The following is a 17,619-nucleotide window of genomic DNA, read 5'->3' on the forward strand; positions in this document are numbered from 1 at the left end:
GACATGAGCTTTTCCTGTTCAGTGAGTGAGTCCAGAAGATGCATAATGTATGGTTTCCGAGGCTGCAGGTGGATTGGGGAGTCTGCAATCTGTGGAAACATTTAAGTCTTGCAAGTTATAAAGGAAGAGAAATGTCTGGAGCGTAACATCCAGCAAATAGCATTGGCTGAGTCGTCTCAGACAAGCCAACCTCAGGGGCTCAGTTTCCTTATTAAAAATTCTGGCAAGAACACGCCAGAATTGTTAAATTGTGGTTATCTCTAGGCAGTGGGACTGGGGGTTGGAAGTGAGGAGAGATTTACTTTTCATCGTATATATACTCGTTTTGACTTTTTGGATCTTTCACCATGTGCCTTTATTATTTTTAAAATTGCAAATCAAATTATAGGTTTGTCTTTAAAAAATGCAAAGAAGGGGTTGGCTTAGATCACTGGTTTCCAAACTTGTTTTTTAGCTTTGAAACACTTGTCTCATAACCTTACGTGAAAGCCTAATGAATGTATAACAAAGAGGAAATCGGAGCCCCTCCTGCCAGGACTAGGACTCCTGCCTCCAGCTCCCAGTTGTGGCTTCTCGAAGAGATCCATTGCACCTGGTTTGAAAATCACAGGTTTAAATGATTTTTCTAAGGCCCCTCCCACCTCTCCAGTTCTATGTTTCATAGCAAAGGAAGCTGGGGCAGTGTAGCCTGTGCCACAAGCAGCTGCTTTCACTGCTGTCGCTGCAGAGGTCCATACCCTGCCCTTCTTGGCAGTCAGCAGCTGGGAAAGATGAGCTGGGCACAGGCTGAGTGTCACTCCAACTCTGGGGGATAGGAAACAGGTCACTCTTGGATTGCTTCTCCTGGGTTGGAATGTGAGAGAAATGTTCCAAGGTGGATTTTGTAGCCATTTCAGATAAAACTGAACCTGGGGCTTTCATAGGCAGGATGCTAAGGGGACAGTGAAATGGTATGAGATGGGAGAAGACCCATTCACCTTGTAAAAAGTGTGGTTATGGGCGTGGCCTGTTAGCTCACTTGGTTAGAGTGTGGTGCTGGTGGCATTAGGGTTGCCGGTTCGATCCCCGCATGGGCCATTGTGGGCTGCACCCTCCTTAAAAAAAAAAAAAAAGTGTGGTTATGAACACGGGCCCACTGCTTATCAGCACGGTGATCTTAGCAAGTTACTTAGCTTCTCTGAGTCTCTTGCTCCATAAAAAGGCGAAATACTAGTGCCAACATCCTGCGTCTGTCGTATCATATTCACAGGTTCCACCCACAGTCAGAGGGGCGGGGAGTCACTGGAAGTCATTCCTAGAATTCTGCCGACCACAGAGGGTTTGGTTTGCACTGAAGGAGAAATTAAAACAAAGTGGTTCCTAATCGCAAATCGTTTGAAAGCAATGGTTTAGAATCCAGTGGAAAGAAATGACATGGATACAAATGGCTATAACTTGAAACCATAAGTATAACTTCCAAAAAGAGAAGGGGAGCTAGTACAGTGAGAGGTCAGCGGGATGAAAGATTATGATCTAAGTGGAGGGGGATAGAACTAGAGTTTCGTAAGGCTATGGTATTTGAACTAAGCATCGAAAGACAGGTGTCATTTGGGTTTTTTAAAAAGGAGGCAGGAAGACAGGATTCCAACAGTTATATTTCTGTTTGGGCACCTTTGCCTGCAAACAGAACTGAACTGAATTCTCTGAGTCCTATCTAAGGTCATTTTGTCACTTCTTGTCACCACAAACGGTGCTGCATAACGAACTATCCTAACACTCGGTGACTTCAAACAACAAACACATATTATTGTTTATGGGTCTGCAGGTCAGTTGGGTGGTTTCTCTGGTCTGGCTGGGTTCTCTCCTGCCTCTCTGATCAGCCACCGTGGGCCAGGCAGCTGTGCTGCCCGTTCTGCGCTCTCACATACCTCTGGGGGTTGGCATCTGTTGGCTGGTCTAGGATGACCTCGGTTCTCCACCTGTCTCACCTTCTGCTTGCCCCTCCCCTCTTTCTGGCTCAGCAGGGTAGGCCTGTTCCCTTGGAGGAGGCAGAAGAACAAAAAACAGGGTGAAACAGCTCGAGTTGAGACTTAGACTCAAAATTGGCACACTGTTACTTCTGCTTCAGTCTTTTGACCAAAGCAAATCACAAAGCCTGCCCAGTGCAGAAGCTGGGGAGGTTAGACTCCACCTCTTACCGGAAGGAGCACAGGATTCCATTGCAGAGTGCAGGACACAGCGAGGGGTGGAGCACTGGGGCCATGTTTGTTACCGATCTACTGCAGCCATCCTGAGAAATCTTTCCTAATTCTCTAGAATGAACACAAAAGCCTCCCCCTCCCAACTTCAAATGCATTGTTTCTCAAGCGAAGCAAGGGTTTGGGGAGAAAATTTACATATGAGAAGCCACTTGAAAAATATGAAGTGATCTCTTAAGCACAGTTCTAGGTAGGGGCAACTTCTCATCAAATAAATTTGTGAAATGCTGGATTAAACAAAGTTAGGCAGCTTTCTGTCTTTTTTTTTTTTTTTTTTCCCAGCTTTCTTTTCTGTGAGACTTCACAGCACCTAAATATGTTAATACACTTTGTGACTCTCCAAGAGAGCATTAAAATATGTAAGGGTTGAGAACTGGAAAGATGAGCTTTTGCAGGGGGCGGGGGTGATGGACAGCTTAACAACATCAGGTCTCCTGATCCATAAACATGCTGTATCTCTCTATTTAGATCTTTGATTTCTCTCAGCCCTGTTCTGCACATTGCTGTTAAATTTATCCCTCAAGTATTTAACATTTTTGATGCCGTACGTATGTTTTATTTCCATTTCCAACGTTTCATTGCTGGTACTTAGAAATACATTTGATTTTCATGTCAGCCTGTATCCTGTGCCGTTGCTAAACTCCCTCGTTCTACTAGCTTTTCTACAGCGTCCCTAGCATTTTTATATAGATAATCGTGTCATTGACAGGGATTATTTTGACCTCCATTCTGCAGTCAAAGAGTGGAGACCTAGGGACCTGCCTGCTGTCCCGCTCTTCGTAAATGCAGAGCCGGGAGTCTGAAGCCTCCTTGAGGGTCCTCATCACCACCCCACATTGCTTCTTAGGCTTCCAGGCTGCAAGAGACGCTTGTATCAGTTAGGATTAAATTTGAATGGCTGAAACACGATAGAAGTTTATTTTTCTTTCACTTGAAAGTCTGGAGGTTTGCAGTCCAGGGCTGATAATGACAGTCTGCTCCTCAAGCACTTAGCCTCCTTCCCACTAATTTCGTCACCAGCCCGAGGGTGTGGACCACCACCTCATCATCCAATGTGGTGGCATTTGCATTCTAGGCAGCAAGCTAGAAGGAGTAAAGAAGAGGGCAAAGGAGCACACGAGTGATTTCTTCAGGGAGTCCGTGCTCTGCCTCCACACCTGTGCTCACAACTCATTGGACGAAACCTAGTCAGACTACATCTAGCTGCAAGCATGTCTGGGAAATAGCATCTTTATTCTGAGCAGTCATATTCCCAGCCTAAATTTCTATTACTGTGGAAGAGAAAGAGAACAGCTCCTGGGGGACATACAGCAATTTCTGCACAAACCTTAAGGTGAGGAATGCAGAAGGAAACTGTCCGAAAATGAAAGAAGGGAGAAAGTGGAAGAGTTCAAAGCCTGTGGCATCTTTTAGAAATCATTTTAGGATCAAGTGGACCAACTCTCTGTGGAGTTTTGTGGCTCATTAAGTTGACTTGAAGCCACATTTAGTTAGAGGATAAAGTTAACCGTCCGAACCCCTTTATGGTATCAAATCCTTGTGACTACGTTAGACATGTCTAATCATGGATGACTTTCTTCTAGAAAAAGATAAAATAAAAGATGTCTCTGCCCATTCATTCATTCAACAAAAATGGCTGTCTCCTACCTCCATGGCGCTCACGACTTGGGGAGAGATAGAAAATAATGAAATCATCACCCAAGTGAATGTGAAATCACAGAGGAGCCATAAGGATGCTATAAGGACACACTCGGGCGTCATCTAGTCAGGGAGGTCGGGGAAGGCTGCCTGGGACTTTGGAGTCACGCCTGTAGGAGTGTCTGCTTTCATAGCACAGCGGTGAGATCTGGGAAAATCACCCTGTGTGCCGTTGGAGTTACACCTCATATACCCTGCCTGGGGCACTGTATGTCCAAGAGATCAGTAGTTAGAGCAAGAATGCCAGAGTGAGAGTGAAGTGTGGGTGGGGTCGGGGTGGGCGTGCCGCTCAGAGCCCTGGGTGGCTTCCCCCCAAGAGGAATGGGGAAGAGTGGTGGGGTTCCAAGATGGCAGATGGAGGAGGCCAGGATCGTAATGCAGTCAGAGACTTTCCTTGTGGGCCAGGAAGGAGCCCAAGGAGCGAAATATCCGAAGGAACGTTCTAATACGTGTTGTCGTCTGTGGAGGAAAGGAGCTTCCTGTTCCTTAAATGCCCATGCTAACCTCAGGGACTGTCCATGTGCCCACTAAAGAAAGGGTTGCTGAGGCCTGTGGGCCATCAGAGCAGACAGCATCTCAGCTCCCACTCAGCAACTAGATATTCTGTGACTCAGAGGCATGGCACAAGGGCAGACCCCCAGTGGTTGTGGGTGAGGGGCGGGCAGTACCAGAGGAGGGGACGGCCATCAGTCACCTTCTGCTTCCCCACTTGCCCCCTCTCCACCGCCTTGGGGGACTTTTGCAAGTAGTGAACAAATAGCCAGCCAGCCTGAAGATCTAAGGTTGTAGAAATCAACCAGTGGATCGCAACCGACCAGGTGAACTTGGAAGCTTCCTCTTCCAGCTCAGGCAGGCGTGGCAGATGGGTCTTGTCCCCTGGCCAGTGCTGGCTGACTGATAAGGGCCTCTTGGAGCACAGTGCTGAGAAGTATTCTCAGAGTCTCGGATCTGCAAGGAAGAGCATTATGGTAGGTTGGTGATGCCTGCCTGTATCCTAGTGTGATTGTAGTGAAGAAATGGGATCATATACGTAAAAATGCTTTGTAAATTGTAAAGCGCTATCCAAATAATAGCTGCTAATGGTAGCTGTGATTTTTAGTGCTTCCTAAGTACCAAGCACTGCTATGAACTTTACTTTCTGTATCTCCTTTAATCCTCACAATAACCTTTATGCTACATACGATCAGTATCCCCCATCTCACTGTCAGGGAACCCAGGCTTGGGAAAACAGTAACTTGCCTGAGGTTGCATAGCTAGTAAGCAGCAGAAGTGTGACACAAGCCGAGGTCTTTCAGACTCCCACACCTGTGTTCTTTCACACTGGATTTTGCCGTCTTTAGAATGTATAGGATGATGATTGTAATTATTACTATTAATAGAGCAGCTGCTCTCTTGCTTGGTGGCTGAATCCTAATTCCCCACCTAGGAGACTAAATCAGACGTGTTTGCAGTTATTCTTTGGTCCCTGAAAAGGCCTGAAACTTGCCTTCTACTCAGCTTGCCAATTTTGCCTGCCTTTCTCGTTACCCATCCACGTCTGGTCTGCCGAGCAATAGAATGACCTTCTGTACACTCAATTTGTCGAGCCTCTGAGAGAACACTTGTTAGAGGGTTTCCCTTGGTTGGTCACACAACAGATCCACTGAGACTTCAAGGCACAGAAGTGTGATTCACTTCAGCAAGTTTTCCTTTCCTGGAACGATGTTTCCAGCGTCTTTCTAGACACTGAGCTGTGGGAACGAGTGGGCAGATGTGTATGGTAGGAAGTATTAGCTGTGATGGTTACATGCAGGTGGTTGGAAGTCTGCAAAACACTTTTCCTATTGATTTTCTACCCAAGCCTCAGTTTTGTCATCTGCAAAGTGGACATAATGACAATAATAATATACACAAGTCTCATCTTATGAAAAGGTTAGGTTATAATAAACACACCGCTTCAGGGGAAAATACCATAAGTTCAGAATCACCCCTGACAATCGCCTATGGAATATAAAGACAAACCACCTCTCCAAGATCCAGTTTAGGCAATTTTTCCTACGGTTTTAAAACTGATGACTTCCTTTGTTTAAAGTCATCACAGTGACTTCAGAGGTAATGAAAATACTTACCTTCTAAGAGTAGGCTCATTCAGCACCACACTTTCAGAGGCCGGAGAGAAGTAGGCCCCTGGGGACACCATCCAGGGCACAGGTCACTTAGTATGGGGACCCAGTTATAACTTCTTTCTCTTTCTCTTGGACCACATGTCGTTTCATTCCTGAAGGTTAAATACACGTATGATACAATGCTGTGAGGTCTGATTTCTTGACTTGCCCTCTGTGAACAGGATCAATGCTTGAAAGGAACATGTGATGAAACAAACATCAGGCTAGGTGAGGGGAGATGTGGGTTCAGGCCCCAGGTCAGCCCTACCTGCATCCGTGGGACCTTGAAGATGAACTTATCACCCAGGGGTCCAAGTTCTCAGGCTGTGTTTCTTGACTACCGACCTACAGGACCCTCCTGAGTCTATTTTTAAAAACTGGGTGTATGTCCATCCCCACTTCTGCCTTCCTAGCCAAGGTGGTACCTCTGCCTGTACCACTGTGATAGCCTCCCTGGGTCACCCTCTTGGCCTCATAATTCCTTCTCCATCTGGCTAATGAGAGCTTTCCAAATGCAACCTGATCTTGCCACCTCCTGATGCAAAATACTTGGATTTCCAAATGCGTCCAGGAGAAAGACGAAATCCTCAGCTCTGCCCACCTCTCCTCCCCCCAGGCTTCCCCTCCTTACCTGTACCACACACTCTGCTCTTGTTTCAGTCACTCCTGTGTTTTGCACAGCCACACTTTTCCTTTTGTCTGGAATGCTCTGTTCTCTCTCCGATGCATTAACCCCTAATCAGATTCCATCCGTTTCCTCAGGGAAGCCTTCACTGACCTCGTTGACTGGTCCGGACCACCCTGGCCTGATCGGAAAGAATGGGACTCTCTTGGCACTGTGTATTTTTCTTTCCTGCACGTACCACTGTAGCTATTTTAATTTATTTGGGGTTCTGGATTGAAGTCTGTATCCCCTCCTGCCACACACAGAAAGCAGCATCCTTGTCGGACTTGCTTACCAAAGTGTACCCTGGACATAGCACAGAGCCTGGCATAAGCTTATACCCATTAGACATTTAAGTGGATGGATGGATGGATGGATGGATGGATGGATGGATGGACCGATGAATGGGTGGGTGACAGACTCAAATGAACATTATCAAATGATGGATCAGAGTATTGCTTTTTATTTCCAATGATAAAACATTGGGGAACTTTCTCAAGGAAAGGGTACTAGTTGCAATTGTTCTTTTAGAATGGAAGAGAAACGTTACTATACCGTAGGTTCGATTTGCCCTTTAGATAAGTGACATTACAAAGTATCTTGGCTTTTTTTTTCTCTGCTGTTTAAAAAAAGTCTTTTAATGAACCTTAAGTAGCAAATGACCTTTTCTAGAGCCATCTGTACAAAACAGGGGTTGAATTAGATGGGTGGAATGGTTCTGTCCTTGGAAGTACAGCAGGTCCTCAAATAGCGTGGTTTCGTTCAATGTTATTTCAGTATAATATTGATGAGGAAAGCCATGGCTCTGTAGCATTTGCACGTTCTCCCCACGTCTGCGTGGGTTTTCTCTAGGTCCTCCGGTTTCCTCCCACATCCCAAAGCGATGCACGTTGGGTGCATTGGTTTGTCTAGAGTGAGTGCGGGTGTGAGTGTGAGTGTCCCTGCGATGGAAGGGTATCCTGTGCAGTGTTGGTTCCCTCCTTGTGCCCTGAACTGCTGGGATAGGCTCCGGCCACCCACGGCCCTGAACTGGAGTAAGCAGGTTGGAAAAGAGTGATCTTACTTGTTTTTATTAATCTTTCTTCAATGTATGTATAGCTCACATGTATTCCAATGTTTAATATTAGAAGTGTTTGGGGTATTTATTTAGAAGGTGATGTTTTTGTGATCAGAAATATGCTGTAGGAATTTAATCCTTATCAATCTCAGTTAGCCTATGGTAACATTGGTGTCAGTATATAATCATTTCACTTACACTCAGAATTTCTAAGAACCTCTCGATGTTCAGTGAGGACGCACAGTACAGGACCAGCTTGTGTTTTTTATTGATCAGCCTTTTTAAACAATGGTTCCTATCTGTAAATGACCTCGCCCTCTTAGGGAATGAGGCCTCATCCAGATTTCAGATTCCAACCTGGTGTCGAGATGATGGAGTCACTGAACAAGGACAGTGGACATGCCCGGTTGCCAGGAGAGACAGCAGGACTTGCCCGACAGGCCCAGCAGACTCGGGCAGCCAGCCTTGTGGCTGCGGGGTTGCTGTGTCTCCATCTCTTCCCCAGCGGTAGGTACCCTTAGGCTTGGCTGTCGGTTTTCTCTTACAGCTTGGTGCTGGCTGTAGTGGAAGGTAGGCTTTCCCAGAACAGCAGCCTGCTGGGTAGGCGCTGGGGTTAGGTCAGCGCCATGTGAATCTGACTTACAGAATGCCAGCCTTCAAAGAGGGAGCATTTCTTCTGAATGAAAACAGAACCGTCTTTCTCCCTGCATCTCTCACAGAAAGAGGAGGATTCTGAGATGAATAGGTAGTAATATATTTTACTCTTGGAGCTCTCCTCCAGCCTGTTCCTTGCTCGAACACTTTCTGTGGCTCTTACCTGCCAAACAGCTCAAATATGAGGCCCTTGGATTTCGGTCCCGACTTCCTGCCCTCATTGCTCGTGACTCTTTTGTGCCCCCCTCACTCCAGCCAGATCAGGCTCCTTGCCATTAAGTAAACATGCCCCTTACTTTCCAACCTCCATTTCTGTGTCCACGCTTTCCCTCCAGCTGGATTCTGTCACTTGATTGCTAACGGTCAAAATCCCACCCATCTTTTCAGGCAGCTCGCTCAGACTCTGCTTCTACAGGAATTCTGCCCTGATCATCCCAGGTAGAAGTGAATCTTTGGCTCTTGTAAATACCTATAGAATGTATCTGTACAACTTTCAAGGTACTTACTTATGGTATAGTGTTGTGTGTGTTTTCCTTTCTGATATACTTGTCCCCTGTCCATGATTTTTGTTGAGGCCAGGAACTAGCTTATTTATCTTTGTCTCGTGGCAATTCTTTGGACATAGTAGGTCCTCCATTCATCCACGAAGCCATCCTCATTTGTGGGATGAACGAATCAATCAATCAAAACAATCCAGTTTACGTCCTCAAAACTCGTGAAGCAAGTACATTTATCTAAGTATTTAAACTCCGGTACTTCAAGTAACTGCGCTTTTGGCTAAATTAAGTCCTAAGTCTTTGAAGTATAACCTTGAAGGCAGCCTTGAAGAGAGTGCTTTGCTGTGTGTGTGTGTGTGATTAGAATAATCCATTTAGCAGAGAAATAAATGTCTGCCGTTGTATAGAGTCTTTTAAACCTCAAAGCAAAGTCATTCCAGGGCCTTTGTAGGGTTAGTGAGAGGATGGTCAGGGGCAGGGCAGCCATCCTAAAATTTGGCAGAATCTGGTTTGTAATATGTCCTCAGACACTGATGAAGCAGATGACCTCTTCAGTTTTCCTGTCAGCATTGCCCTTTTACAGCGCACAGCTCTTTTCCCATGATTTTGAAGACACTCGCCAGCTCGGCCAGACTCAAGTGTCCTCTGTGAGCAGGGGTTGCCCCGTCTGCAGTGTCGGAATTAGAGCGTGCACGTTATCAGATCTTTCTTCTTGGGCAGACTACAGTTGGCTTGCTGCCCCACCTTTCTTCCCTCCCTCCAAAGGGGGCCAGGCACGCTAAATAGTGATTAAACAAAAGATTAAAATTCCATTTGTGTGTGTGAGTGTGTGGCTGTTTGAACACTAATCGATTCTGCCGTGGAATGTTAAGTAAAAGCACGCAGATACCAGAAGCAGTTATTTAGCGGAGCTGTCAGATCCGTTTCCAGTTTATCATTTACTGCAATTTCCACAGTAATTCTGCCAGCCTCCTCCACCAACTCTCCCCCACCTCTCTTGCCACGCTCTTTCCCAACCTCTTTGCTTCCTGTAGCAAAAAAGACATCTGCAACCCGAGGGGAGGAAAAGTAACAGAAGATGGTTGCTGAAGGAAAATAATCACAACTTTTATAGACAAATCTTGGCGTCTGTGGAATTAAAGAAATTTAAAATTACTTCTGGATTAAGAATCCAGACGTGCTTTTGTGGACAATATTAAATGATTGTTATTGCATAAGAATTGCTGTCTTTTGCGAAGCATTGTTCGAGCCTTTCTTGTTGCTAAAGGTTTTGTGGCGTTTGTTTCCGTTGTGTTATAGAATGCCGCTACGTATTCACGAAGCACTTCTTCCTTTCCTGATGAACACTGGGTTTCCGCAGGAGCGTATGACCTCCTGTTAATGAGGAGACTCTAAATCCTGTTATCAGCCATAGCCAGTTGAGTTGGCTCAGGTGTTAAATGAGTTGCCTCTGCAGAGCTCCTGTTCCCCTAACAGGGCCATCACAAACATCACATCATAAGCTTTCTCTAAAAATAATGTGTTAGTAGCAGCACTCCTTTCCTGAGACGGCCTAGCTTTGTGCCAGACACTGAGCCGGATGCTTTGTGTCCGTTAGTTCGGTTCATCCCCCCAACAACTCTCAGGTAATAATGTTAGTTTCCCCTATTTATGAGTCAAGGCAACGGGGGTCCCAGGAAGTGAAAGCTAGGATTCTCCACCTCTGGAACAAGAATGTTCTGAGTCATTATACTAGACTATTGCCCCACTGACGTGCAGTCCTTTATTCAGCTGATATTTACTGAGGGCCTCAGGTGAGTCAGGTATTGGCCTAGGAATGCACGGTGAACAATCAAAACAGACATGCCCCTGTCTTCAGGAAGCTCACAGGCTATCCCAGGGAGAGAACAACCAGGTCTGGTTTGGTTTTGGAGGATGACAAGCTATGGCATTTAGGGCAAGTCTGTTCTACTCTGTTAGTCTCAGAGTTCATGTCTGTAAAATGAGGCAACTGGATTTGGACAAGTGGTTTTTCACCTTTATCATGAATCAGAATTATATGGAGGATATGTTGAAAAACACATTTTCCTACCCTCCTACCCCCAGATACTTTGATTTAGTAGGTTCAGGGCGGGGCCCAGGAATTCACATCTATGGTGAGGGTCCAGAGCTCACCCACCTATGAGAGAGATGAGAGAGACTGACTGGCTGTAAAGTCCAGTAGTGCCTCCACGGGTCTGTCTTGTCACGCCCCTGTCCCCAGTGCCTGGTGTACAGTAGGTCTCAATAAATACTTGGTGATGTTTTGAATGATCTAAGGGGTTTCCATGGATGGATCGAAAAAACTCATGAACCACCTGAAATTAACCGCAGTCTTTGTTAAGGTTTATGGATAGGCTTCTAAGGGCCCTTTGGACACCATAGGCTCTGCAATTTTAGGATTGAAACAATGTGGGGACAGAGCCCCAGAAAGCACTTTCCAGGCTCTCGGCCTCAAGTAGAAAGGTGCTGGCTCAGGTAGTAAATGGCCATCAACTGTGATTGGATGGCCATCAGCTGTGGCCAGTTGGCTGTCAGCTGTAACCAGTGAGCCATTGGCCACTAATATAACTGCCATGGCTACACTAGCAGAAAATGGGGCCTAGCAAGAAGATGGGGGCTGAGCCTGCAAGCGGTGCAGTGAGGGTTGCGAACAGTGTGGCTCCTGCTTCCTGTGTCTCCAACCCAGCCGCCAGCGAGAATATAGTGGTATAACTCCCCTACCTATGGCTCTGTGGGTGTTCCTTTTTGGCCTCACCATGTCCTGCGTTCTTATGTGGGGAGCGGGAGCTGAGACCCCGCAGGCCGCCCCGCACGACAAACAAGTTTTCTCTCCTACCCAAAGCTCAGACCTATGATTGGAAATTGTTTTAATGTATGTAGTAAAATTTGAGTCCTGTATCAAGGCAATTTGGTGCAAAGATGTCAATTTACAATCGATTGTTAAGATCCGACAGAGCATCACCACATTCTCTGTGTCGATCGTGAAAGTACTCTGGATATACTGTTGGTGGTTTTCCTCTGTTCACCGGAAAGCACTCTTTGGGCAGGGAGTGCTGTCTCCATTTCCAAGGTGGGAAAATTGAGGTTCCTGTGCGTCTTGTCACCTGTCCAAGGTCACACCACAAGGGTTCTCTCTACTGCAAACTAGCCTGGGAGTTGAAGAACGGGGCTCTTATCCTCTTGCCTGCTTGTGTGGCCTTGGTTGAGTAAGTTGGCCCCTTTAGGCCTCAGTTACTCAAGAGGGGACAAACGGTCTCTGAGCAGCTGCTTAGCTTTGCTATTTGGGGACTTTCTAGTAATTACATACGTCGACGTACAGAACTCCCTGTGTCAGCAAGCTCTGCCGTCCTCCTAGTTTAGGGAAGATGTGAGGACTAATGAGACCACCCAAACCAGCACAGTCATCTCTGCGGACCATTCCAGAGGGATGTGTTAGGTGGGTGCAAAAGTAATTGCGGCTTTTGCAATTATTTTTAACGTGTTAAACCGCAATTACTTTTGCACCCACCTAATACCACTTCCACTGCCTTAAGGCAAAGGCAGCGGAGGTGGTAGACGCCATGGGTGTCAAACTCCCAGGATTTTGGAACCTTAATTGTCTATCCTGTTAGTTCAGGAATTCACTGTTCATCCTGAGAAAAAAGATTCAAGAACTTGACTTCTACGAGGTTGTAACTGTGAAATACAGCCCAGTGCCCCTTCCCGGTAGCATGGAAAGACTTTCTAAAGGATATGGAGGAAACAGTGCCCTTCATGGACTCTTAGACTCTTAAATGTCCTTTAAAGGTCGCCTAACCCTTTCTATTCAAAGTGTGCTTCGTGGGTCAGCAGCATCAGCGTCACCTGAGAGCTTGTTAGAAATGCAGAATCTCAGGCCCCACCTAGAGCTACTGAATCAGAATCTCATGTAACAAGATCCCCACATATTCTACTGCACGTGAAGTTTGAGGGGGGCATTGGCCCTAACACCGCCCTTGACTCCCCTCCTTACCATCCCGATGAGCAGCTGAGTGTCCTGTTTCCAGCCTCCCCTAACATCGTGTGGTCCTGTTTCATCCTAGCGCCCATCCGACTCTTGGAATTTCTTCTCTACCTTAAGCTGGCCCCTCAGTCATTCAGTAACTTCTGCCATTAGCACTCACTCTAGCCTCAGGACCGCACAGAACAAGATAAATACTTCTGTCTCCCTCACGGTTTATCTCCTAGTTCTCAGACAACCGTAGTTTCTAATCCTCCATCCAGGAAGAGCTGATCAGCTTTGTGGTGAGATCACCTAATCTCATCCAGCTTCCTCACTCATCCTGTGTGTTGCAGCACATTGTAAGCTCACTGGGGCCAGGCAGGTAACAGGAATGAGCGGTGAGAGCCAAGTGCAGTACAGTAAGGAATGGTGGGGACTGTGGCAAACTGGAGAGGCCTGCCCTGTCTAAGCAGGGCAGCTGTTGTGCTCCGCCCGGCAGAGGGGCTGAGGGAACTCAGTCTGAGCGCCATGTTTTCAAGAGAAGCCAAAAGTCTTGATAGGACAACAGAAAATCTCCTTATTTATTTCACACTGACAATTAAAAAAGGAAAAAAACATCAAAAGCCACCAGGTTGTAATTTGCCAGTGACCGGGCCGCAGGTGTTTGCGGTGATAACTGTGGTGATAATTGCCTGCTTAGCGCAGATAGAATTGCCCGGGTTTGGTCTGACCAGCGCAGAGCAGGCATGGTTGTGGCCTCCTTCATCCCAGGCCAGTGGTTCTCAAACTTGAGTTTGCATTAGAATCCATTGGAGGACTTGTTAAAATACAGATCCGAGGGCCCCACCCCCCAGAGGTTCTGCTTCTGGAGGCCTGGGACAGGGCCCCGGAATGAGCATTTCTAACAAGTTCCCAGGTGGTGAGGGTGGCGCTGTTTCAGGGACCACACTTTGAAAACCACTTTAGATTGGTACCTTCCATTAAGGCATCCTCTTTAGTTCCACCAGTGGCCTCAAGTAACCAACTGAAGTTCCCAATCTTTGGGCAGTAGAAAAGCAAGAAGGACTTGGGAGAGAGGGCTGGAGAAAAGATTACCAAACAGCTCATGATCAATCAATCCTGACATCGAGACTCGGAGAATTTATCCTGGGCAGGTCTCTAACCCACCCCAAGCCTCAGTTTCCCTCTCTGTGAAATAGCCAAGTGGTCCTAGCGCTGTTTCCAGGTGTATTTGTTCGCTTGTTTAGAGATTTGGTTGTCAGTTTGTTTTTTTGCAAAGAAGTTGTTTAAATTGAAGTCCCACATGGAACCCCAGTACAGAAAACAGACGCATCGGTGGTCTGATTGAAGGGGGGGTCACACTCCTACTCTCAACAACCCCCACCCCCAACCCCAGGCAGCACTGAGGTGTTTCCTGTACAGATGTAGCTCAACACACTTGAACTCCTCCGAAGGAACTTGCAGCCCAGCTTCTGTGATTTCTGAGAACCCCGAGAACAGTTTGCGGGCACCTGGCCTTTCTTTTCACAGTTTCTTTCCCTCTCTGACCGAGACAGATGGTTTACAAAGGAATGCTATTATCATTTGAGCTGCTATAAGGATACTGAGCTGTTGGGGGAAATCTGCTAACTCAAGAATCAGCCAGAGACTTAATAAACAGGTGTGTGGATGATTTTATTCTGGTGGCTTCGTGTTGGTGCTAATGTTCCAGCACTCACCACACATTCAGGGCCTTTGGAGTTAATTACATAGGAAATAGGACTATTGGATTCTGCAAGCCACACTGACTTGTCCTACAGAACAAGTCTGGGATTTTTAATGGGCAAGGTGATAGGGAAAGCCGTTCTCATCTACGGGAACATGGAAGATTGTATGGTGCAGTGTTACCTTGGGGAGAGTCTAACTGAGCCTCAGGGTCAAGCCTTTAGACCTGACTGGGGCGTGGGAAAGCATCTGGCCCCTTCCAGTGACTCCAGACCCTGGACTGCGGGGTCCCTTCCTATGGGCCCACGATGATGGGCTCACCTCCCTGGACACATAATACACATCTTCAGAGCCAGGCCCCTTGGGGCTGCTGTGTAGTCCTGTTTTCTTTCAGCCATCCAATGGCTTATTCATACCTTCCACACAAAATTGCCAAATATTTGCTCTCTGTGAGACTGAGCCCTCCTTGGGACTGTAGAGATGACCAAGACCCCACTTCTACTCCTGTGCGGTGTTCCTTGGGCCAAGCCCACCTCTGCCACTCTCCACCACACCTGGAAGTCTGTGCCCAGGCCCTTTGCCCTGCCTGTCTCTCATTTCTGTTTATCCAAAGTGCACCCCACATGCCCACATGTCCATGGAACTTTCTCCAGTTCTCCCAGGTGGACGTGAACTCCTGTGGCACTTTCTGTGGGCCTCTCATCTAATAGTTACTTATTCTGCCCCATCCAGTATGTAGCCACCAGCCACCTGTGGCTGTTGAGCACTTGAAAGGGATCTGAATTGAGATGAACACAGGTGTGAAATACACACGGGATTTCGAAGACTTAGTACAAAAAGTAAAATAGCTCAATGATTTTTAACATTGTGCGGTAAAGTGATTATATTTAAATAGAGTGTATTGGGTTTAATAAAATATATTATCAAAACTAGCCTCACCTATTTCTTTTTATTCCCAGTGTGAATACCAGAAAGTTGAAAGGTACATCTGTGGCTCCCACCTGTGGCCTGCATTATTATGTTTCCGTGGGACAGTGCCACATCTACTGCTTTCTCTCGTGGGTGAAAGGAATGCTTGTCCATTTGGTTTTTTTTACTGCTGGTTTTTGAGTTCCAAGAGGGTCGACATGGGGTGCCCGTCATCTTTCTGACCTTTGCACACCTGGCTGCTCCATGGCAGGCTGGTCCATGGCAGGCTCTAACAGAGGTTTACCAAGGGCATTAATAATAAATGAACAAACGATGGCAGACATCCAATCAATACCAAAAGCCCCCTTAGGCAGTGTAAATTCTGGGTCTCTGTTATTAAACTTATGTTCCCTTTTCTTTTTCATAGTATTTGTCTTTTTTTTTTTTTTAAGGGATCACACAATCAGCCAAAGAAGATATTTTTCTTGGGAGATGGGCAAAAGCTGAAGGACTGGCACGACAAAGAAGCCATCAGAAGGGATGCTCAGCGTGTAGGTACGGACAGCGGCATCGGCCTCGGGCGGGTCCCCTGGAGAGTGTACGCATGCGTGTGTGTGCGTGCACGTGTGCACGTGTGTGCATGTGTGTGTTTCACGGGGTATCAGGACCTTGTGTTAACTCCATCTGCCACCATCCCTTCCCCTGATTCTGGAATTCCCATCTTCACCTGTGAGCTGACCCCTTCTTTTCTCCTCTGACATCACCACGTCCATTGCCTTTAGGAATTTGTCCAGCCACCTTTATTGGGCAATAGCAAATGTCTCCCCTTTATGGGATATGTTACCACTAAAATGAGGATGAATAAAAATCAGCCAGCATTTACTGAATGTCTATGGTGAGCGAGGCCCATGCCCACACTTTGCACATTTTCTTGGTGCATCCCCAAATCAGCCTCATGGCCCATTTGACGAGACAGGACCTGCAGCTCAGAGACATGGGATACTCTGCCCACAGTCACTCAGTGAGAAAGAGGAAGGCTTGGGGTTTGAACCCAGGTCTGGAGGGCAGAGTTGATCCCTACCCAGCACTGTAGCCATGAGTTTGAATGAATTTAGTGAGCTTCAGCTGAAGTTTTCTTTGGCTCATTAGTCTTTGGAGTAGCTCTTGTTGCACTGAGGAGTTGGGAAGAGTTGGGGAGGCGGAGATACATGAATGGTGCTGAGAGTCATTTCTAGAGAGGCCAGACTAGGAGTCAGGAAAGCAGCTCTGATACCACTTATCAGCCATGTGACCATCAGATAAATTCTCCGTGAGCCTGTTTCCCCATCTGTTAGTGGGGCTCATGCTTCTTGTTTTGACAACCTCAGCGTGTTGGTATGAAGAAGCTTTACACTGTCAAGAACTGTAGAAATATAAGGGATTGGTATTTTATTCATTTTTATCTCAGTTAAAGGTATCCACCACTATTGATTTTTTTCAAAATTACATTATGACAAAACCAGATTACAACAAGCCTATGAATAGAGCTGAAATGATAACTGAAGTCCAGGGAACTCTAAAGACATGACATGCATTTTTTCTGTATGCCAGTGATTTAAAATGAAAGGTTGGGAGGGGGGGGGTGCTGCTTAAATTAAGAAAGGAGACATTTGAAAAGAGCTGATTTGCCAGACAATTATACGAGAATTATTAGAGCACTGGGCAAACTAGCAAAAAAAAGAGTGAGCGTTGGAGAAATGATTCAGAATAATGACCAGTGCTGTGTACCAGGCACCTCGCCCTGCATTGCCTTCTTAATCACCACACTGAACCTTCTTACCCCAATTACTGCAAAAACCAAGACATAGGCAGGCCAAAAGCAGGTCCAAGAGAACCTGGGAGTGGCCAGGCTGGGCTGTGAACTCCCCGCAGCCCATCTCCAGGGCCTGCACTCTGAATCATCCCCTGTACTGCCTTCCTGAGGCTTCCCTGCCTGAGAGAGACGCTTCTGCCCTTCGGTGTCTGCTTGCTGCATTTGTGTGCCTTGCAGAATCTTGCAGAGCGTCCTCTCCCTCCTCTGGCTGGAGTAGCCAC

The 17,619-nt window shown here is 46.7% G+C and overlaps 1 protein-coding gene across 1 annotated transcript in view; it reads left to right on the forward strand.

Annotated features, from left to right (window-relative positions):
* Positions 1-17,619, forward strand: part of GALNT10 (polypeptide N-acetylgalactosaminyltransferase 10) — a 177,525-nt gene that overhangs the window by 64,430 nt on the left and 95,476 nt on the right. Inside the window, exon 2 of the mRNA XM_019750401.3 lies at positions 15,999-16,101. Within this exon, the coding sequence (XP_019605960.3) occupies positions 15,999-16,101 (103 nt within the window). The remainder of the gene's footprint in view (positions 1-15,998; positions 16,102-17,619) is intronic.

The sequence above is a fragment of the Rhinolophus sinicus genome, chromosome 5 (genome assembly GCF_057876585.1).
Source record: "Rhinolophus sinicus isolate RSI-liver-muscle chromosome 5, RSI-T2T, whole genome shotgun sequence".
Classification (NCBI taxonomy): Eukaryota; Metazoa; Chordata; class Mammalia; order Chiroptera; family Rhinolophidae; genus Rhinolophus; species Rhinolophus sinicus.